This window comes from Melopsittacus undulatus, chromosome 11 (assembly GCF_012275295.1).
Source record: "Melopsittacus undulatus isolate bMelUnd1 chromosome 11, bMelUnd1.mat.Z, whole genome shotgun sequence".
In the NCBI taxonomy this organism is placed as follows: domain Eukaryota; kingdom Metazoa; phylum Chordata; class Aves; order Psittaciformes; family Psittaculidae; genus Melopsittacus; species Melopsittacus undulatus.
Window position 1 is genome coordinate 14,388,254 of NC_047537.1, and position 22,630 is coordinate 14,410,883.

Sequence of the window (22,630 nt, forward strand, 5' to 3'; positions counted from 1 at the left end):
AAGTGGAAGATGTCCCTGCCCAGGGCAAGGGTTGGGAACTGGATGGGGTTTAAGGTTCCTTGCAACCCAAACCATTCCATGATTATATTATTCCCCCATTGTGTATCACCCCCTCCACTAAAACCACATTCTAAACCCCCCTTACAGCCTTCCTTACCTTTCAGGTATCAGCTCCCAGCATGAGTTTTCCTCCCCAGCACTGGAAGTGTTTCTCCTGCAGGAGGATCCAGCTCTTCTCTTCCAGGAAAAGTCTCCTCTGGGTGTCCTCATCCATCCCAGCAGTGCCAGGGACCATCCACACCCCAGCCCAGCCTAGACCCTTCCTGCAGAGGTTTTGTTTGCATTTGCAACTTCTCCATCCTAGCAGTGCTTGGAGAAGGCAGAGGATGGGCTGGAAGGGACCTTGTTGGAAGTGGTTTAGGAGGTTTGAAGCAGCTGGGCTGGTTCTGGGGAGGTTCCTGGGTGGATGCTCCCACCCAAAAAGTGTTTCCACCCACCAGGTCTCCAGCTGCTCTCACCTTGTCACCACGGAACGACTCTGGATGCTTTGTTGACATAAGATGTCCTTTATTAAACATACTCTGAAAACCCAAAACATGCTCAAAGCAGAGTTCAGAAGCAGCAATCTGGTTTCTTTCCCTATATCCCTGACAGCTGGATCACTGGAACAAGGGGCTATTGCCTTTCACCCACAGCACCTGCCTGCCCCTTGTCCCTTCCGGGTGTCTTGAGGACAGCACTGGTGTCACCTGCACCCAAATCCCATCTCTCCTGTGCCACCAGTGGAGGATGCTAATTTCTTTGCTCACTCCTCCTAGCTCCTCTCCATCACCATGTGCGTGCCACCAGCTGTGGGATGGGACATGGGACAGTCACCCTGGGAGCTAACTTGGGGACACACAGCTCAGAGCAGCCAGAAACCCTCCTGGACACCTCCAGGGACCCTCCTGAGGAAGAACCTGACCTGCCAGCAGCCACAAGCACTGCCACAGCCCTACACCATGATGCCAGGCCTGGAGAGCTCTTCTGGTCCCCTTTGAAGCCACAAGGAAGGTTGGGCTTTGGTAGCTGAGCCACCCCTGGAGCATCATCCTGGTTTTTCCATGCTGGGGGTTAGGGAAGAGCCAGCCTCCCACAGCCCCTTAGTCCTCTTAGCTCAGCATGGCAGTGAACCCCCAAAGCTCTCCCTATGCCCAGCGTGGTGCTGCTGGCTCCCAGGGCCAGCACTCCCAAACCCCACGGGTTGCCCCACCATGGCACTGGGCAGTGTGTCCCCATGGGCCACACATTTCCTCAAATAGGTGCAAGGCTCATCCCCACCACAGCTCCCCAGTGGCAGCAGCTCCCATCCCACAGATGGAGATGTCACCCCCATCAAGCACCCAGCCCTGAGTTTCCAGGGAGGAATCTGGGAGCTGCTGAGCTTACAGGAGACACAGTGGGGTGCCAGAGCAGAGGAGGGTGGCCAGCACTGACCCCACCTCCAGCAGGACCCACACTATGAAGTGAGGGCCATGAAGTGAGCAGCAAACACCTCCTAGCCCCTAAAAGGGCTTTATCTCCCTTTAGCAGCCACAGCCATCAGCACGGCCTGTGCTGCACCACGGGAACAGTGGTGGGGACCTGCTCCCTGCATGCTGGGGGATGTTGCTTTCACTGGATGAACATCTCTGTCCTAAGGGAGCTCTGAAATGCAGCTTCCTTCTGCAAAGAGGAGGTGGCCTTTGCTGTCACATCTGCCTGAGAAAACCAGGGGGGGAAAAAGAGGGGCTCACTCAAACAGCTCCAGAGCTTGCAGGATTAGGATGTTGGGTCTGATACTCCTCAGAGTGCCCTCTGCCTCTTCCTGATGCTCTCTGGAGTGGAGCCTGCCCTCTGCCAATGGCCCTATCAGGTCCCCAAGCTCTGTGGCTGCATCCCTACCCCACTGCTGTCCCTGTGTTCCTGCCTCCTGGAGTAAAACCCACTTATGCTGTGAGGCCAGTGCTGGCCAGAGGGATGGGGCTGGAGGAGTGGGGATGGAGGGATGGGGAAGCAGCTCCCACACCCTCATCCAGCCCCTGCTACAAAGTGTGATGGGGAGGGCAGGCCAGGGGTGACACGTTTGGCACTTGTTCCAGAGAGCGGGCACAGCCCCAGCCCCGCGCCGCCAGTGGGTGGAAGACAGTGAGGTTAAACTGGCCATGTCCCTGGGGCTGGTGACCGGGGGGGGTGTCCCAGGTCCCCTGGACACCCCGCTCCATCCCCTGGGGAAAAGCAACCTCTTGAGCCAGGCCCTAGAGCCTGTGTGCCCAGGGTGGAGAGCAGAGGGGTGGGGAGCTCCAGGGGCACCATCACCACCAGTGCAATAATGGGGACGATCCCACAGCACGGGGTCGGTGAGCCTGGGGGGTGCCAGCCCCTCATGAAGGTCACTGGCTTGTGTACTGAGGATGCCAATGCCAACATTGATCCTTAACCTGCACCCCCGGGCATCATCCACCTCTGACAACGTCCCAGGACACCCTTTGTGGGGTGACCCCATCCCATGTGCTCTGCACACTGGAGGAGAAAAGCCTGAGGATGGGTGTGAGATGGCCGGGGGCAGGAGGGGACCCCAGCCCATCCGCACCAGGGCTGGAGGATGGGAAGGTGCCGATGGGGGAGGGCTCTGCAGTGATGTGGTTCTCGGCCCCCCTCTGCACAGCGGGGCCGGGCAGGAAAAGCCCACGATACCATCTTCCCTTTGGAAACGAGGTCCCGCCACAGCCAGGGGAGGGAGGTGGCGATGCCTGCGGTGCCCGGACCCCTCTGTGTGCACAGGGGTTCGTGTGCCCCTGCTGAGGCTGAGCCCTCACACAGGGGTGGCCGCTGCCTGCTCCAGGTCCTGGGGGCCGGGGGGGCAGCGGGGCCGGGGTGCCTGCTGCAGCCGCATGTTGTTGTTGGCTGCCTCTAGGCCTGAGGTGAGAAAACAGGGGGTTAGGGGCTGCCAAAGCCACAGCATCCTTGGGCATCTTCCCATGGGATGCGATACAGTCTCCCCAGGAGACCCTCCCCAACCCCCCCATGTTGTTTCAGCTGCAGTGAGGGCTAGCGGGTGCCTGCACTTACCTCTCCAAACCAGGGGAGCCCCTTAAACCTCTGATTTCTCAGGAATGTTGAGGGGCAAATGGGAAGCACAGTGCACCATGGCCGGGTTTTAATAACCCAAATGGAAGGGGGCTGCCTCTGCCCCCATACCCAGTAAGAGGGCACTCACAGACACCCCATGTGGGCTGCAGGGTAGGCTGGGATGTCACCCAGCGAGGGGACTGCCAGGGGCACAACCCCCCCGGGTGACTGGGCACAAGGCGGGTGCAGGCTGTGGTTGTCTCATACCTATTCCTCAATGTTAATGGGGCAGGAGTCCGGCACGGCGGCTGCGTGGCAGGAGAGACCAGAAGGCACATGGTGAAGGTGGGAGCAGAGTCGCACAGGGGGGACATGCACACGAGCAAGGAACCGGGGTCACTGGGGGGCACGAGGGGCTCCCTGCCCGGGAACAGGCCTGGGATGAGCACAGGGAGTCACTGATGGGGCAAGGGGACGTCATGCGTGGTCTTGTGCCAAGGAGAACCGAGGGGAGGACATGCTCATGGCACAGGGAAGTGGGGTCCTCACATGCCCCATCTCGGGCTGCAGGCTCCTGGTGCAGGCAGCACCCTCCAGCCAGGGCAGGGTGATGGGCAGAGCTGGGGACCTGCCTGCCCATGGCTTGTGTCCCAGAGGCTACGTGGTGCCCTTAGGAAGGGGATGCACCCCTAAAGAAGGGCGGCTGCTCCCACCAGTGAGGTTAAAGCCCTGTGTTGAGGAGGGCCATGTGAGGGCACCCCAAGGCCAAGGCCAAGTGCTGAGGCTTTCCCAAAGAGGGAGCAACAAATCCCTGCTGCCTGCTGGTGTATGGGAGGGGGCAGCTGCTGTTCCATGGGCTGTCCATGGTGAGCTCAGGCTGGAGAGCATGCCATGTTAAGCCTGCAGATCCCAGAGGGAAGGGGTAGTTAAACAGGACCACACACAAGACACGCACCCCAAAATCCCATTAAGAGCTTGATGCTGCATCAGTCACTGCAGTGCCCTGGTGCAGAGACCCAGCTCAGCTCAGCACACCATGGGGTGGCTGCTGAGGAGCAGGGTTGGGAAGCAGGATCTGGCCAAGGCCGTGACCACGGCCAGAGGATGCTCTGAGCCATGGGAACAGCCCCTGCAACCTGCTGCTCACCCCAGGGCTCTGCAGGATCTACAGGGACACAGGTCTGTGGGTTTGATCTAAACCGTGTGTCCCCAGATCTGGGATGTGGCCTTTCCACTCCTCCCAAAGCCCTTTCCCACCAGCCTGAAACCTGCAGAGATTTCACAAGAGCTTTGAGAAACCCCATCCTGCACCTTCATCCATTACAGAGAGAGCAAACCCCAACCCATGGGTCTAACCGGGTCTAACTCCACAAGAGGCACTGAGGGAGGAACAAATAACAGCAATGATATTGTCATCTCTGCTCAAGGTGATTTTCTTTTCAGCTTCCAAGAAACCAGTGCCTGGCCCCACAGGAAAAGTTCCCCCTGTTCTTGCTGGCCCCGGGGATGTGGTCACATCCAGACCTGCAAGAAACCTCTGCCCAAAAGGACTTTTTCAGTGCATGCAAACCAGCCCTGTGACTGCAAACCAGCACCAGCAGCGTCCAGCTGTGCCCCACAGGAGCTCCAGCACAGCGGGAGGCTGAATGCCCCGGGCAGGAGGAGCAGAGGGACAGGGGAAGGACGGAGCTGCCCCGAGTTTAAGGGACAAACCCCACACTGATTGCAACCAGTGTCACAGCCCCGGGCAGCTGCTCCTCTCCACTGCTCCGGCTCCCTGAGCTCTTCCCATGGGAATCCAAGCACCTTAGGGCTCACATCCCTGGGGTTATTCCCTCTGGCCCCCAGTGACCATGGGCAGCCCCAAAGCACCCACTCTGCTCAGCTCCTGCTTATCCCTCTCATGCTTTCCCATCCAAGCCGAGGGCTCCAAGCAGCGCACATGTGGTGGCCAAAGGATGGAGAGGACATCCCTGGTTGGGCTCAGCCCTTGGGCCACATCCTGTGTCCCAGCCCAGCCAGGGGACAAGGCCATTGCAGTCCTCACAGCAGAGCAAGATAGACCCGTGCCAGGGCTGCAAAGCTGCTCCTTTCTCATCCTCCCCCTGTATAAGTGAGGGGGACGCGGTCAGGGATGGCTTTGGCTGGTGCCAGAGCTGAGGGATGCTTTGCTGGGACCCCCCACAAAGGTAGGGGTGCTGCTGGGACCCCCCAGACCGGTGGGGCTCAGCCAGTGGCTACCAGGGGGTGATGGAGGGGACAAAGGGCATTTGTGGCAGGCGCCTGTTCCTCCCCAGGAGCCTCAGCCATGTTTCTCCAGCGCAGAAACCACCAGGAACAGGTGAAGCAGCAGGGAAGGAAGCATTCCCAGAGGAGAAGGGGGAAAGAAAGGATTTCCCCCCCCCTCCTCGGGGTTTCACCCCCCCCCCCCCCCCAGCTCTCCAGCACCTGCTGTGGGTCTGGGACCTGCCACAGGTTTAGGCACAGGGCAAGGCGGGGGTAGAGGTGCTTTGAGCTTGTCCACAAATGTATTGATGGAGACCTGGGCCCTTGAAGGGCTTCATCCAGACTTTCTGCCCCGTGCTTCCTCTGCACACAGGTGGGCAAAGAGGATCCTGCAGCACTGAGCAGCCCCTGGGCCACATGAGGAGCAGGGTCACCAATACATTTGTCACCTTTGGGCAGCTCTGGGCAGGGGGGACACAAGCAGGGGTTGGGAAAACCGTGTTGGCACAGAGCGAACATGAACTTCCATACGGAAAGAGGAGCATGGGAGGGAGGAGGGAAAGAAAGGAGGGATGGAGAGAGGGCAGGAGGAAACAGAAGTGGAAGGAGGGTGGAGAAGAAAGTATGGAGAAATGGGAAAGAGGGATGAACATGGGGGTTCTGCAGGACAGCCCAACATGACATCCCCCATCTCCCCTGGAAGAAGAGGAGGGGAGGCAGGTTGTAAGGCTGGAGTGGCTGTGGATCACTTCCCAACCCAAAATACTGCTGTGCCCAAATAGGTCTGGACCAGGCTGCAGTTGTGTCAATACAAATGCTGTCAGAGGGAGGGCTGAGGTACCAGCAGTGCCCTGGTCAAGGGACAAAGCATTGCAGCCTGCAACGCCCTGGGGACATCCCAGTGGGGACAGACCACCCTGCTGGTGGTGCCATGCCTGGTGCAGTGAGGACAGCCTGATGGGGGTGGTGGTGGAGATGATGGCGATGGCGGCAGGAGAGGAGGGGTGGATGCCAGGGGCTGGGGTGATGCAGGGAGGAGTGGGACTGTCCCCCCCGCCCCAAGTTCATGTTCAGCAGACGGCCACTCACCAGGTAAGCAGGCCTCAGAGCACAGTTTATTGTCCAGCGCTTTCACGTGTGCGATGCCCAAGTCATTGTTATTGTCACAGCTCAGACCGAGGAAAGCGCCTGTCCTCGGGCCTGGAAGGGAGTTAAGGCAGTTAACGCCGCTGGGGCTCGCGGGGGCCTTTGCAGCAGTGGGGGCTGGGATTTCCGGCTCTTTTCCTTCCCTTTCCCACCCTCTTTCCAAAGAAAACGAGATTAAAACAGTGCCTCCAGCCGGGAGCGGGTGAAGAGCGGACAATAACGGCCCCAGCTGCTCCTTTCCTTGCGCTGGCCGCATCGCAGGGCAGCGAAACAGCAACGATGCGGTGATGGGCACACGTGAACCTGGGGTTCACCAAACCTGCCCCTGGCCCAGCCGGGTGGTCCCCGGGCAATGGAGCCGGGTCACGGTGTCACCGTCACCTCTCCGGCACCATCAGCACGTGTGGGAGCCGCAGGGATGCCAGGAGGAGGCAGCAACCGGATGCGTGGGGCAGAAGAAGCTGTAGCCAAGCTTTGCAGGGGGATGGAGGCCGTGGGGGATAACTCTGCTTCTGAGCATCACCTCTACAAGAGATCTCCCCCGGGTTCTGACCTGCATCCATCAGATGCAGGTGCTAAACCTCAGGAGGGATGTACCTAAATCAGTAGCCCCATTGCAAACAGGTACAGGACCATATCCTAAGGAGAGAGGCCATCCTGCTCCTGGAGTCGTTGGGATGCCCATGGATGTCCATCACAGCCCCTGGTTGCTCCCAGTTGTCATATACAAGTCTCCCCATCAGCAAGAGCCTCCTCGAGGGCAGAGGCCCGGTGCTGGGGATGGGTGTTCCTGCTTTCCAGCTCAGCTGAGTGTCCAGGTTGGATGGGGGAACTGCTTTGGCACATTTTTGCTAACCAGAGACTTGCAAACATGGGATAGGGCATGTTGGGGACCTCCCTGGAGCCCAACAGAAATCCAAGGTGGCTGGTGGGTGATGGCACTGGGGTGACCACGTCTTTCCTTGGCTTATTTAGGCACAAGAGAGGAGGTGAGAGGAGCCCTCAGTGCACGTGTGTTGTGAAAGCACATTGAGGGCAGGCCATAAAAGAAGTCAGGAAAGCATTCCAAAGGGAAAAGTTTTGCAGCCCCTTCCTATGGGAACCAGCCCAGACAGGGACCCCTAACGGGGAGACAAGGAAAGACTTTCCTAGCAAAGGGAAAATCACAGAGGAGCCTCTTCCCCAATGGAAACATCATTGGATGCTGCATGCCAACCACCACCTGCTGCACATCCCACACTGTGCTCACCAGGGTCCCCGCGGCCGCCTGGATTCCCCCCACCACTGGTGTTCAACCCACCCATGGGTGACTCTCTTGGGATGCTTTCCCAGCCCCAGTGCCCATGGAGTCACCCATGGGTGGCAGGGGGCAGGCAGGGGAGCTGGGCACAGCCAGCATCTGCCCACCGGTGACAGCCAACGGACAATGAGGGGACAGCAGTGACCCAGGGCCTTTTACCATCTTCCTGCGTGGGAGACGCGTCCTCATCCTCCAGCACGTCGTTGCCCTGTGAGAGGCAGTGAGCATCAGCAACCCTGCTGTGTCCCACCACTGTGTCCCGCTGGGGGAATGACATCCCTGGCCCCGGGGATATCCAGGGATCAGGAGGATGCTCCTGGGTAGGGGACAACCCCACTGCCCCATCCATTGCCAGGGCAGCCCTGCAGGGACACGGATGCTCCAGCAGTCTCTTCCCCAGCTTTTCCCTCCATGGGGCACCCAGATCCCAGTGCCCCCCTGCCATGTGGGTGCCAGCCCCTCACCAGGCAGCTGTGGTTACCTCGGCATCGCGCTCCTCGGCTGAGATGCTGACGAAGTTGATATCCGGGGACTCCACAGGCGTCGACTGCGGGAAGAAGATGGGAAAGATGGAAAGGAAAAACCAACCAAGAATGTGGTGCTGGTGGGTTTGGAGGAGCAGCTCTCAAACCCGGGGGTGATGGGCACCATCAAACCCCCCCAGCCCCTACCTCTCCATCAGAGGCTGTGGCACTGGCACCTGCGGGCGAGGGGAGCATTTCCCCTTCCTCCTCCTCTTCCTCCCCCTCCTCCGTACCGGGAGTGATGTAGGAGCCGGACATGGAGGACACGGTGTCGGTGCTGAGCTGGGAGTGCTGGCTCTGGGAGGAGGCCATGGACATGACGGACTGGGCCAGGCTGCTGCTGACGGGCTCTGTGGGAGAGAAGGGGCTGAGCGGGGCCACTGGACCCCCCCAGCCCAGCCATGCAAGTGGTCAGTTAGCACCAGGTCATCACAACGGGGCTAATGAGGAGGAGGAAGGAGCCATGGAGGTGTGATGGGTGGAAAGCTGCCAGCATAGGTCATGGGACTATGGTGATCACTGCCCCTATGTCCCCATCTCTAGGTCTATGGGTGATGAAGCAGAGGTAGGAAGGGGCCATGCAAACCCAAACTACATTTTGATACCTCTCTGCTGCCTTGTCGTGGTGCCCTACCTTCTGGGGACGAGATGGTGGAGGAGAGGGGTGTCCCGGTGCACGAGGACTGGTCGATGGCTCCTGATGATGACAGGGTGAAGTTTTCACTCTCTGGTGTGGCACCACACTCCTGGAAGAAGAAACCATGGGGAGGATGGGATGGGGGACACTGAGCAGGGATGGATCAGCCTCCCTCAGGCATCCTTATGGATGGAGGAAGAGCCAGGAGGGGCAAACCGCAGGCAGCTCCCAAACCTCCCCAAACTTGCCACCCCCCCAGTGCCTCGGGTCGTCACCGTGGTTGAGGAGTGCTCACCTCCTGGCACCGGGCAGGGGATCTCCTCCTGGAGACCCTCAGCTCCGACTCGGTGCACGACTTCTCATCCTCCTCTTCGGGCAGGATGGAGGAGTTCTGCGAGATGGACCTGCCCAAGGGGGCAAAGCAAAGGGCTTCACTCCTGCCCCAGCCCCGGACCCCTGAGCCCCCCCCTGGCGCCGGTACTCACTTGGAGATGCTCCTCTTCACCTTGAGCCCCGGGGGGCCGCAGTCAGGGATGCGCTCGAGGGGTGCCAGAGCCCGCAGGGGGGGCAGGGACCCATCATAGCAGGGCAGGGGCCCCGCGCCCGGGGGCTCCCCCAGCCTGCGCAGGGGCACCGGGGATGGCACCAGCGGCCCATTGAGAGCCTCCAGCAGGGACACAACCTCATAGCCCGGGGGGATGTGCTCTGAGGACTGCGGAGATACCAGGGAGTCACAGAGGGGTTGTGCTGAAGGGACCTTAAAGCTCCTCCAGCTCCAGCCCCTGCCATGGGCAGGGACACCTTCCACTGGAGCAGCTGCTCCAAGCCCCTGTGTCCAACCTGGCCTTGAACACTGCCAGGGATGGGGCAGCCACAGCTTCTCTGGGCACCCTGTGCCAGCGCCTCAGCACCCTCACAGGGAAGAGCTTCTGCCTAAGAGCTAACCTGAACTTCCCCTGTTTCAGTTTGAACCCATCACCCCTTGTCCTGTGGCTACAGTCCCTGATGAATAGTCCCTCTCCAGCATCCCTGTAGCCCCCTTCAGACACTGGAAGCTGCTCTGAGGTCTCCACACAGCTTCTCTTCTCCGGGCTGGGATCAGGATACTCCAGGAAGAAGCTCATCCCCAGGGAACAGACAAACTCCCTGCACAAAATCAAAGCCCCAAATCTTGGTCCTCCCACCCGAGTTAAAGCCCTGGCTTTGCAGTCTCTACTTGCAGTTTGTGGCAACATCAATTGCATTAAATAACCAAACCCTGACCATGGGGAGCTCGTGTATCCCCAGCCTGCCCCACGGGCACTGACCGAGTGCTCCTCAGAGTCGGAGGTCTGCGAGGAGATGATGGGGTTGAAGCCGGTGGGTGAGAGGGGCCCCAGCTTCTTCCTCATGGCTCGGATTTGAAGCAAGGCTCGGAAAGCTGCGGCAGGGGGGACAAGGGGTTGGGGGAAAACTGGGTACTGACCGAGACACCTCCCAAAACAGCACCCGTTGCCCAGGAGGGGCCTCCCTGCACTGCACAGCATCGCTGCATGCAGGCTGACCCAGAACCCCGGGGTGGGAGATGCCAGTGAAACCGCAGGGATGCCAGCCCCTTCCCAGTCATTCCAGCCCCACTATGAGAGATCCCAGCCCCTTCCCAGGGCCGGCAGCCCGTGCTTACGCAGCCTGCAGATGGGGCAGTTGTTGGCCTGGTAGCGCAGGGTGTCAGCACACGTGTTGCAGAGGCAGAGGTGGCGGCAGGGCAGGATGAGCGTGTCCCGCACGTCCGACAGGCACACCACACACTCGGCGCTGTTGTCGCTCACCTCGTCCTCGGCCACCTGCCCATGGCACACACGGGACCAGCTCGAGCTCCTGCTCCCCATCGGCACAAGGGTGGGTGCCCCGGGAGCTCCCTGCCTCTGCCCCTGCTCTTGACATCCAGCCCTGGCACCTTGTCCCTCCCTCCTGGGGCTGGGAGCTGGGGCTGGAGGCGTCAGGTACCCGCAGCGGGATGCAACCTTCACCCCATCCTTTATATATATAAAGCAGAGCGTGAGGCACATCCCATGCTTTGAGCCTCACAGTCCCCTCCTAAACCACTAAGATCCAGCCATCAGCCTCCCAGGGAACCACAGTGGATGGGGGAGAGGAAGGGGGCAAAAAGGAAGAGAGTAAAAAGGCTCCATCCTGCAGCTTTCTGCCCCCAGCTGCTTGGATGCCACCACAAAGTGTTCCAGACACCTGCACAGCCCCAGCAGCTCCAAACTCTTGCCTCAGACATGTTTTAGTGGCTGGACCTGTGCAAGGGGAAGGGAATAGGGGCTAAGGGAAGGCCCAAGGGATGTGGGATGTGGAATGCAGCACCTACCTTGCAGTCCTGGGTGTTGTACTTGTTCTCAATGCCATAGATCTCCTGCAGGAGGTAGCTCACACCATCCACCTGCAAGCCCGTGGGGAAGGGGTGAGGGGCAGAGACTTGTCCCTCCCAGCTCCCTGCTCCATCCATTTGCATGAATGCACTCAGGATTGCACTGGAAAAGCTCCTGGGAGGCAGGAGCAGGGCCCACCCTGGGGTGCACAGGGCAGGAGCTGACATCACCCTGGGGCACCCGGACACTCACCACTTGCTTCTGCTTGAGGGGCTTCACGCAGAAGGTGCCATCACTGTGCTGGAGGGAGGAGAGCACATGGGTGGCACCGGCGCTGAGCACCCAGGGACCCCTTTGCACCCACCCTGGAGCTGTCCCCGCTCCCAAGCATCCCCTTCTGCAGCAGTTTCCTGACACCCAGGAGCAGGAAGCTGTGGGATTTCACATCCAAGGCTGGAGATTCATTGGAGCAAGGAAGATGAGGGGTGAGACCAAACACCTCGAAAGTGACGCTTAAAGTTAAGGGCTAGTCCCAGAATTACAGGAGCAGCAGCCCCAAAGCAGCCCCATCCCCGCAGCACCATCCTGAGCCCTGCAGGGCTCCTCCAGGCTCTTGCACCCGCTGGGTGAGAGGGGAGGAGGAGGATGGTCCCAGCGTGGCACTTACCTTCTCGAAGGTGGCCAGCAGCACATGGCAGTGCCCACTGTGCTCTGCAAGACACAGAGGGATGTGCAGGGCTTAGGGGATGGGCAGAACCACTTTGGCATCAAGGACAAGCAGGAGGCTCTGCCCTGGGTTGGCATCCCAATGCCAGCAATGGGGCAAGCCAACCCCATACAAGGAACCCCATCCTCACCCTCTCCTTCATCCACCACCGCCTGCACCACCATGGGGTACACCTCCCGGTCCAGGTCGAAGCCCAGCTGGAGGGAGACAGGAGGAGAGGCTGGGTGAGCTGGAGCAGGGATGGAGGCTTCACCCCACATCCACAGCCATACCCGCACCCCACGGGTGATGCCACCAGTGGGACCCACCTCGTCCTCGCTCCACTCGGAGGGGTCAATGGTGTGGGAGGGGACACAGAACTGCTGGCACACCCCCCGCTTGTAGTGCACTGTCTCAGACTGCAGGCTCGAGTCCCGAGGGATGTAGCTGTGCCGTGGAGAGAGGACAGAGTCAGGGTCCCCCAGATCATGGGGATGCTGAGAAGATGGGAAAGGGGGGGGGGGGCTCACATCCCATCCCCTGTGGATGCCTTTGGGGCTAAGTCCTAAGAAGGGTTAAAATAACCCCAGAGGAGCCAACAGGGGACAGGAGGGGACTCTGCAGCCAAGCTGGTGGGGACCAGGAGGGGCAGGATGGGACAGAGAAGGAGGTGGCAGCCAGGGGAGGTGAGGAACCCCCTCTGCCCTTAGCAATGCGATGGGGGGGATGCTCCAGGGAGGAAAGGGTCCGCGTCCATCAGGAGAGCCACACACCCTGGCCAGGGAGACACACAGTGCATGGGGGTGGGGGACACAGGCTCCTCACCTGGCCACCCCATTCTGGAACTCCTCACTGGCCTGGTAGTAGATGGTGATGGCCACACGAGCATCCGTGTCGAAGGTGAACTCCACGTTGTAGTGCACCTTGGCTTTGCTGACTTCCTCCCCCGGGGTCTTCACCTCCTCTGAGCACCTGGGGAGCACAGGGGGTGTGGGAGATGGGCACATCCCAGGCATGGCTCAGGGTGCCCCAGGCCTGACCCCCTGATAAGGCTGCTCTTGGCACCAGTGGTACCAAAAGGGGCTTCCCCATCCACCAAGGGAAACTGAGGCACGGCAGGAGGGCCCAGAGTGCCCCAAGTGGTAGAATCCCAGCTCCCAGCCTGATTTGGGTTGGAAGGGACCTTAAAGCTCCTCCAGCTCCAACCCCTGCCACAGGCAGGGACACCTTCCACTGGAGCAGCTGCTCCAAGCCCCTGTGTCCAACCTGGCCTTGAACACTGCCAGGGATGGGGCAGCCACAGCTTCTCTGGACAAAGCCAGGCCTGCGGACCAGGAAGTGCTGCAGCAGATTCCAGCTGCAATCCCACATCTCCTGTCCCAGCCTCCCTCCAGCAAAGCCTTTGGAAGGTGGGGGAGGAACAAAAACCACTTCAAAGGCAGCACTAAGCTCCTTTAATCCCACAGGCAGCCAGCACCAGCACCGGAGCTGCGAGTGGATGGGGCACATTTGGACAGCAAAAGCTCATCCCCAGTGTGAGCATCCCTGTGCTCAGCATCCCCTGGAGCACCCAGCATGGCTCATGGGGTGCCCATCCCTGTCATCCCCACAGCACTCACTTGACAAGGCGCAGGGTGTCCTTGCGGATGTTGATCAAGCTCCTGAGGGTCTTCACGGGTTCCTGAGGAGGTGGAGCAGCGTAAGGGAACTAGGATGAGAGAGACACCGGTGAAGGCAGACACACAGTGGGGTACAGCAGCCATGGGCCTTGTCCTGGAGCCCCCATCCAACCCCACACCTGTAAGCAGGGACCCAGCATGGCCTGGACAGCCTGATGGGTGCTGCCCCACAGCTAAGGCTGGCACTTGGGTCCCAGGCAGTGTGATGGCAGGGACATCCCTCTGCAAAGAGCAAGCCCCAAACCCCCCACAGGGGACAGATTCACTGCTGGGACACGCACGTTCCTTGTCCCTTTGGCTGGAGGGTGAGTGAGATGCAGGCACAGGGCAGGCAGGCGGCTGCTGGTGGTTTTTAAGCTCTTGGTGCAGTGCAGAGCTGCTGGATGGGGCTGGGCAGGGGGAGGCTGAAGCTCCAGAACAAGAACAGCCAAGGAACAGACACAGAGTCCCCACTTGTCCCTGGGGTGGATGGGAATTGGGAGGTGGGGTCTCTGCCATGCCCAGATCCGGGAGGCAAAGGGGTGCCCAGGCAGGACCAGGCAGCAGCACCACAAGCAGAGGTGTCCTGGCACCCTCCAGGGTGGCCTTGTCCTGCCTGGTCCCTCCTGTCCCACTGCACAGGGGCTACAGGGCTTGCTGGGGAGAGGGGACAGCCAGGGACACCCCCTCCTTGGCACTGCAGCCACCCCAAGGAGGGCACTGGGGAAGGGGGGCAGGACCCATTGCCCTGCTCTCCATCTCCCAGGTAGGTTAACCCCCATGAAGGGACAACACAAAGACGTGTTGCAGACACAGAGGCCGGGATGAAGGCCCAGCTCCTTGGTGAGCTGTCACCGTGTGCCAGGAGGGCATCGGGTGCCATCAGGGATGGCAGATGCTCACAAGACAAAGGGCTCACTTGCTGCCTTGGGAGAGGGAATGGGAACCACGCCAGGCTGCCTGGGTCCTCTTGTTCCCCCACAGCACCCCCAGCTCAGGCAGTGAAGCACTCACTGGATCCTGATACTGAGGGGACAAGACCGAGCTGCAGATGGCTCCTGCGGGGAGTGAGGTGCCCATTTCCTATGGCCCTGGCGCCCTCGCGTGGGAAATCCATCATCACCTTCCTCATCCCCAAATCCATCATCACTGGCCCTGGGCCCAAAGCCCTGCAGAGCAAGATGGATGGGGCTGGGGGACCTGTCCATGACTCAGAGGGATGGGATGGGACACACAGCTCGCAGGATCAGCCAGCACAAGCACAGGCCTGCCCCATCCCTCCTCCACCACCCAGCATCACCTCCCGTGTCCCCCATCCCACAGCACTGGTCCCACTGGTGGCACTGAAAAGCAGGTTAAAGCTTGGGCCAGCCCCAGCAGGGCTGAGGGCACCAGAAGCTTTGAAGGTGATCCCACAGCACGTGGGGATTGCCCCCACTCAGTCATTAACCCGGTGTTAATGAACCTGTTCACGTGCACCTGCACAACGACACCATGCAGCTGGAAGGGAGCAAGTAGGAAAAGGCTCCAGCTCAGGCTGGAACTGAGCCATGATCCTCTGCTCAATCCAACCGTTTGCTCCCAGCCCAGTCATACCCAAAGCAGCCCTGGGTGCCAGCCCCATTACACCACAGCACCCAGGGGTGGGTGATGCAGGAAAGGGTCCCCTGGGTGCTGGGCGGGATGGGGAAGTGCCACAGGCAAATTGAGTGCTGCAGAAACGTCACCGTTGGGCTCCTTCACACCCACGTGTGGGCTCTTTTTGAGGAAGAACTGGGGTTTTTATTGAGTTAGCTGCGGCCAGCCTGACCTGACATCACAAAGGGGCTGTTGGGGGAGGTTTTGCATCTCCTCAATTGAAATCAAGTTGAAAAACAACAGGAACCCCCCCTCACTGCAACCCTTACCCTTAAGAACATCGTCCATGAGCTACGGCAACGTCTGGCCCAGCCCCTTCTGTACGAGCAGAGCCGGGCAGGTTTGCACGGGCAGCGCAGCTCAGCTCCCCCCGAGCCCTGCGGTGCCACAAGAGCATCCTCGGCCCCTGCAGGGCTGTGTCCGCCTGGTGGCAGCCGCCCAAGCCTGCACCGCCTTTCCCAGCCCCTCGGGAACCTGTTCCCAGCTGGAAAATCCAGATTGTCCATGGAGGGCAGAGCCTGCATCACCTCGGGGTGCTCCGCACAGCGCGGCTCTGAGCAGCCCTGACCCGGTGCTCAGCTCAGAGGGGACTTGGGACACTGGGACACCATTTTTCCTGGCTCCTCATATCCAAGGAACCCAAATAACGCCGCCACCAAACACTGGCCACATCCAGTGCTTCCAGCCCAGCCAGGGCTCTCACAGCAGCAGGACACGGAAGCAACACAGCCAAGCAGCATCAAGACAAGTGTTGGAGGTGGCATCAGAGATGCCCAAACCACAGTGCCTGGACACAGGCTTGGACCAGAAACAACACGGACCCTCCCCAACCCCTCAAAACTGGCCTGACCTGGAAGCCCAGCCCCAGAACACCCCCAGACCCCAGGAAGATGGGACCTTGTGGGGGTGCTGGTGATTGAACCAGAGCAATGCAATGCAGTCACTAGCGCTGTGTTAACTCTTCCTGCTGCTCCAAAGCTGCTCCTTTCCCTTCCCCACAGCTTCTGCTGCCGGTGTCTGACCCAGGCCCTGCTCACTGGGCAGCTCAGAGGCTGCTCTGAGCCAAGAGGGTTTCCCAGTGCTCGCTGCTGCAGAGGGAACCCGAGCACTGACTCTGGGGGAGCGCAGAGGATGGAGAGCCCAGCACTGCCTCTGCCCACCCAGTGCTCACAGGGGTTTGGGGCAGCCACAGCTTCCCTGGGCACCCTGTGCCAGCGCCTCAGCACCCTCACAGGGAAGAGCTTCTGCCTAAGAGCTCAGCTCAGTCTCCCCTCAGGCAGGTTCAAGCCATTCCCCTTGGCCTGTCCCTACAGGCCCTTGTCCCAAGCCCCTCTCCAGGTTTCCTGCAGCCCCTTTAGGCACTGGAGCTGCTCTCAGGTCTCCCCTTCAGGAGCCTTCTCTTGTCCAGGCTGCCCCAGCACAGCTCTCTCAGCCTGGCTCCAGAGCAGAGCTGCTCCAGCCCTCGCAGCATCTCTGTGGGCCTTTTGGTACCACTTCAGCACCACACAAAGACTGTCAGAGTTCAACCTGACAATACTTTGTGCTCTGCTGCTGATGGACTACCCCTGCTAGAAATGGAGCTGAGAGCAGATGGTGTGCCATCAATATTTCATGGCTGAAAGCTGTGTCTTTGAACTTGTGCTGTCCTTGTCAAAAGTCCCCCTAAGAAAAGGGGCTCTCAGAGAGCAAGAAAGGAGTTAAATGAGCCCTGACCCTTCACCATCTTCTTCACCAGCTGCTATGTTCAAGCTGCTGGGTTTGTGTGTGCAAGCAGCCCTCGTGGGCTGGAAGTGTATGTGCAGATCCTATGACCCGCAGCACGGAGCCGCACTGAGCAGCACCCACAGGCAGATGTCACACCATCACCCAGCCCGTTCCCAACCACCCGCAGACCTGTTCACCCTTTGCAACAGGAGACAGAGCAGTAACAATGGCACAGGGTGCCCAGAGAAGCTGTGGCTGCCCCATCCCTGGCAGTGTTCAAGGCCAGGTTGGACACAGGGGCTTGGAGCAGCTGCTCCAGTGGAAGGTGTCCCTGCCCATGGCAGGGGTTGGAGCTGGAGGAGCTTTAAGTTCCCTTCCAACCCAACCCAGTCTGGGATTCTGTGATTACATTGCTGTGGAGTGGATGCAGGCAGACTTGGGTTAGTGCCCAGTGGAGGACAGGCTGCAGCAGGCAGCCAACACTTATATTAGACATCAGAGAATCTACTGGGGCCACCCCAGGCATGCTTGGCTGGCTCTGCCCTTGCGCGGTGACAGCCAACAGCCTCACACCATCACACACACACATGGTCACCGTCACTTTGGGAACGGGCACGTCTGTGTTCCCCCCCCAGCCCCGTGTCCCCGGTGCCCACCACCACAGGCCGGTTCCCCAGGAAGTTGAGGTCACTGTTCTCTCCGAAGAGGTATCCCTCGGGATGAGTGGAGTCGAACTTCTCGCCGCCCATGATGAAGTGGTTGGCAAAGTAGCTCCCTGGAAAGCAAACACAGAAACAGCCTGAGCCCAGGGCAAGGACCTGGCTTCAGCCTGGCAATAGAGCAGCACAGAGCGATGGCTCAGAGGTGGCTTTGTCCCCAGGGGCACCTCACTGGGGCCTTTGGGGTTGAGCAGACACGAAACAGGGTGAGGGGAAGGAGGAGCTGGCCAGGAAGTGACTCCTCCACCTCCACCTCCCTGCTGCATCCCCCTGATCCTCACCCTGCCCTGGCTCTGGTGGCTGGAGTCTGGGAGGATGGAGTGGGGATGGGGAGAGGTGATGCAGGGATGGAACAGGAGCAGGCTCATACCCAGGGCTGTCCCCCTCCCCTGTGCCCCTTTCCCTGCCCAGGACATCCCTGCAAGCCCCAGCCTGGCCTGAGCCACCCAAGGTCACCCCAACCTTCAACCATCGACCTTTGGTGCTGGCACTGATGCCCTGGGAGCCCTGCACAGACCTCATGTGCAGCCAAGGCAGCGTGACCGCAGCCAGAACCTTGCCGCTGGGCAGAGCACCCCTGAACTGAGTTCTGGCTGTTCTCAGCCTGCAGCCTTCCCTAGGAAAGGCTCAGCTGAAGGAAGGAGGATTTGGGGGGAGATGTTTACCCTCCAGAAGCTCAAACCCCCTGCAAAGCGCTCACATTGCCCTGCTGAACACCAGGCAATGACCAGGGACCCTTCTCCCCTCACAGGGTAAAGCACAGAGCCAAAACACTGGCATGTCCTGGCCCCCGAGCTGGGAGCAGCCCCACAGGAGCCAACCGGGACAGGAGGGGTCAGGACTTGTCCTCGCGGTAGGAAAAGGAAAGGAAAGAGAGCGAAGAACAGGGATGGGGAGAGCAGAAGCATCAGGAGTCAGGAGAGGTAATAGGCATAGGATGGGCACCACACTGCATCCCACTGGCCATGGGGATGGGGTCCAGCCTCCAAAACCTCCAAACCCAAGAGCATGGAGTCATGCACAGCCCCCCAGGGATACCCCAAAACTAAAGCTCTGGATAAAGGAGCTCAAGCCTGGGCTGCAGCTCTGCTTGTGCGGGCTGAAGTCAGAGCTTGCAGTTGGCTTCCAGCAGATGCAGCAACCGCCCAGGGCTGGATCAGGCCTTCATCCTGCATTTCAGAACCAACCCCGAGGAAAAGCCGAGGGGAGGAGGAGCAGGGATGTAACAGGGGGGCAGGAGGGATGAGAGGGGCTGTAGAGCTTCACCCCACGGTGCAGGGATGCCTCGATGCAGCAACCATCAACCATCTATTATTGATGCCTGCTGCTTCCTGGTCCCATTTTCCATGTACATAATTTATAGGCAGCTCCCCAGGGAAGGCTGTGGCCACGTGGAAAGGGAAAAGCCACGAGCACAGTGCCTGCAGAGCCGCCAGCAGCGGCACAGCCAGGGCACCACGGGGCCAACCACAGCTTCTCCTGGCACTGACTGGGGTGAGAGCAGGAGATGGGGACATGGCACTGAAACCTGCAGGAAAACTCCTCCAGCACTGGGGGAAAGCTGGGAAATGGAGCAGGAGCTCTCGGAGATGGCTCCAGCCATGGTTTGCTGGGGGCTGCCATAGGATGGGAGTGGGTGAGGAACGCGCCACTGCCACCCCATCGCCCTGCCAGGGAGCATCCCTGGGTGCTGCAGGCTCCCCGGGCACCCCATGCAGGGGGGTTCAGCTCTCCCCTTGCAGCAGGCAGCCTAGGGAAGGCCCTCCAGAAGCTTTACCATTAAACAGGAGCCTCAAGCTGTGCCCTGGGGTGTCGGTGGCCCCATGGGCACAGCGGGTGGCAGAGGAGAGAGGCACCTTCCCGGCCACAGCCACCTTATTATTGTTTAATTCTAAAGCCTTAACCAACACCTGTCCCCAGGGGAAGGAAAAGCCCATCCAGGATGATCACATCACCAAGGGAAAGCCAGACTTTAATGGGATCTTAAGCTCCAGAGGCCCAAAGAGCGTGCGGGAAGGGCTGACCAGAGCGGCTGCTGGGAAGAAGCAATAAACTAAGGTGGCCTGAGGCTCCTGGCAACCCACGTGTGCCCTGCAACAGGACACATCTGACACCAGCCAGTGCCAATGACACCATCAGACCCTTTTCCCCATGGGTTCCAGGGGTGCACTTTGCCTGGATGCCCCAAGAGACAAGGACCCCATGGGCACAGAGCCTGGTGAGCGCTGTGTGCCCGTGGCTCTGGAGCTCAGTGACACACGTCCTGCATCACCCCCTGCGTGTTCCTGCCCTGGAGCACCCCATGGGTGAGCTGGCACATTGAGGCTTATTTAACTGCACTCTAACACAGGCAGCCAGAGCCAGCAGCAGCCAGAGGCAAAGCCAAACCCCAGTGGGGCTCCGCTGCATCAGCCCTCACCCAGCACAGCCCCCGAGCTGCTCCCTGTGCCATGGCAGTGCCACCACCCTGGCGTGGTGACCCTAGATCTGGGGTGTCACTGCATGGCCAAGCCCCTTGGTCCGCTCCTGTTCCCTCCTCCCGGTGCCAAGCTCAGCCAGGGACAGGGGCTGGAAGCCAGGGACTTGCCCCAAGCCAGGGTCCATAAACAGCCCCCTTCTGCTCTCCCTCTTGCCTTTACCAGCACAAGATTAGAATCACCAAAGTAAATCCCAGCCTTTGCTTCAAAAGGCTGGTTTAACTAACCCCATTTGACCCCAGCCTGGATGGGACCCCAGGATGATGCAGGGGAGATGCTTGCTCGGGACAAGGTATAGCTGCCCTATTCCCATGGGCTGCACCAACCATTCCAAGCGAGCCTGCAGCCCAGCAGCCAAAGCCACATCCGCAGGGAGAGGAGGGAATTCCCTGGGGTCCCATGGGACCCCCCAGGACCACATTCCCAAAGCCAGTCGCTGTTTCCATGTGGAATCCGAGGCAGGAGGAGCACCACTGCCAGGGAGGAACCAGCTCTGCTCCCAGCACATCCCCTCTGCTGCCGGCAGCGTTGAAGGCAAATCCCTGCTTGGATTAAGAGCCATAATCTCCCGCGGTCACCATCCTGCCCTGGTGCATCCCAGGGCACCTCTCCCTGAGGACCCCAGGAGCATCCCCCCAGCTCTGCTCTCATCCCATCGGTGGGACCAGCCCCACCGTGCACCCTGAGAGCCTGGGCTTATCCCTGAGAGCCAGAGCCAAGCATCAGCCCCGTGTCCTCTGCAGCTGAGATGAGCTTGGAAGTGCTCAGCTGGGTGCAATTGCTCCCCTAGAGCTGCACGGCACTGACCTCTCCACACGCAGATAGCTCAAGAGCCCCTAAATAAGAAGGGGGCTCAAGACAAAAACCCCTTAAAGCACAGAGCCACAGCCCCTGCAAAGAGCAAACCCCGCATGGGGTGGTCCAGCTTCAGCCAGCATCAAGGTGACAAAGGCCCTGAATGCATGGAAAAGGGGGGAGCAGGGGGAGCCCCACTGCTGAGGATCGGCCATCTCCACCCTGCAGTGTCCTGGTTAACCTGCATCTCCATGGATGTGCCAGCCCATTTCAGCTTCGAATTCAAGTAACAATAATAAATCAAGCCAAGCACAGGTTTTTGGGACAGGAACAGGGGTTGTGCTGGCTGCAATGCTTCCTGAGGAGGTCTTTATTTGTAATTAGCAAGTCATTTATCACAGCACCAACGAGCCAAGGGCTTACTTTATCCTATTAGCTACCAAAATAGTTCTCTATTAATAATAGCCAGTGCCGCAAGGATCCTGTGGCAATCCCTGCGCACACGAGGTGCTCCAGGTCAGCATCCTGGGAAATGGGGGTTTTTGGAGGTGGGAAGCGCTGCCCACCCAAGGACCCGGCTCCAGCTCCTCTCCCCATCACAACCCCCCCCACCCGGCACCGGCTCATCCCGGCTCTTTGCAGGGAAAACCGAGGCCTGGAGAGGAGGGACGGATTTCCCAAGGTCACACACAAGGTTTGAGACAGGGCCGGGAGCGACATCGCGGGCAGGAGAGGGGCTTGGGGAAGGCCCCCCAGGGCAGAGGCTGGGGTGCTGCTCTGGGGCAGGGCCCTGGGAAGGAGGGATCCCCTCCAATCCCTCCCACCCAGCCTCCCGGGAATTTAAACCCAGGTTTTCCCCAAGCAGCCAGCGCTGGAGCAACCGGCTACAAAACCAGCTCCAGCCCCGCGCTGCAGACAACGGCCGACATTATTGTTATTAATAATAATTTATTATTATTATTAATAATAATAATAACATTTAGCATCAACTGATCAACTCTGGGGGTCGGGTTCGGCTGGCAAAGGGGCACGCAGGGAGGGGACCCCAGGGGTGACCCCATCCCTACCGCACCACACGGGTAATTTTAGGGTGCCCCCCAGCTGTCTGCAGCCGGGGTTTATTTCGGGGGCTGCAGGGACACCCCCACCGCAGCAAGGTCGTGCCCGGCTCCCCCCGCCCCGCTCGCTGCCCCTTTCCCCCTCCCAGCCCAGCGGTGGCACCGGGACGCGGGACCCCCCCCCCGGGTCTCACCGGATCTCGGGGGGTATCTGTAGACGGAATTAGCAGGGACATCCACTTCCTCCACGCCCGCGTTCTGCCGGCTGCTCAGAGCCCCCATGGCCGGGCCGGGCTCAGCGGCCGGGATGCGCCGGGGCTCGCTCCCGCCCGGCACCGGGACCGGCGCCGGGAGCCCCCGCCCGCAGCATCCCCCGCTCTGCGCCGCGCCCGGTACCGCCCCCGCGCCAGCGCCGGGGCTGCGCCAATGCGGGGCCGGGCAGGGCCGGGCTCCCCCGCCCCGCCCCGGGGATGCCGCGGGGCTGGGGTCAAGGCGCTGCCCCGGTCCCCGGGATCGCCCCAGCCCCGTGTGTCCCCCCCGGTGCCACCCCCCTGTACCCTCCACCTGTCCCCCCCGCCTCACACCCCAGTGCCCCCTG

At 60.3% G+C, this 22,630-nt stretch overlaps 1 protein-coding gene across 6 annotated transcripts; it reads right to left on the reverse strand.

Moving 5' to 3' along the window:
* Positions 1-543: 543 nt before the first annotated feature.
* On the reverse strand, positions 544-22,386 carry RNF157 (ring finger protein 157). 6 transcript variants are annotated; one of them, XM_034067496.1, is made up of 20 exons: positions 22,227-22,386; positions 17,640-17,758; positions 13,603-13,691; positions 12,809-12,955; positions 12,313-12,430; positions 12,135-12,201; positions 11,945-11,988; positions 11,530-11,577; positions 11,277-11,348; positions 10,587-10,746; positions 10,231-10,343; positions 9,409-9,635; positions 9,219-9,327; positions 8,921-9,032; positions 8,434-8,636; positions 8,244-8,309; positions 7,922-7,970; positions 6,402-6,516; positions 3,358-3,489; positions 544-2,937 (listed from the first exon to the last, which is right to left on the reverse strand). In XM_034067496.1, exons 1-20 carry the CDS (start codon positions 22,312-22,314, stop codon positions 2,475-2,477), a joined length of 2,541 nt encoding a protein of 846 aa, XP_033923387.1. In that variant the 5' UTR covers positions 22,315-22,386; the 3' UTR covers positions 544-2,474. The 6 variants fall into 6 exon arrangements, with proteins under 6 accessions (XP_033923387.1, XP_033923383.1, XP_033923384.1 ...); XM_034067492.1 differs by lacking the exon at positions 544-2,937 and having other exon boundaries at positions 3,053-3,526; positions 6,406-6,516; positions 8,434-8,666; positions 13,603-13,664; XM_034067493.1 differs by lacking the exon at positions 544-2,937 and having other exon boundaries at positions 3,053-3,526; positions 6,406-6,516.
* Positions 22,387-22,630: the final 244 nt, after the last annotated feature.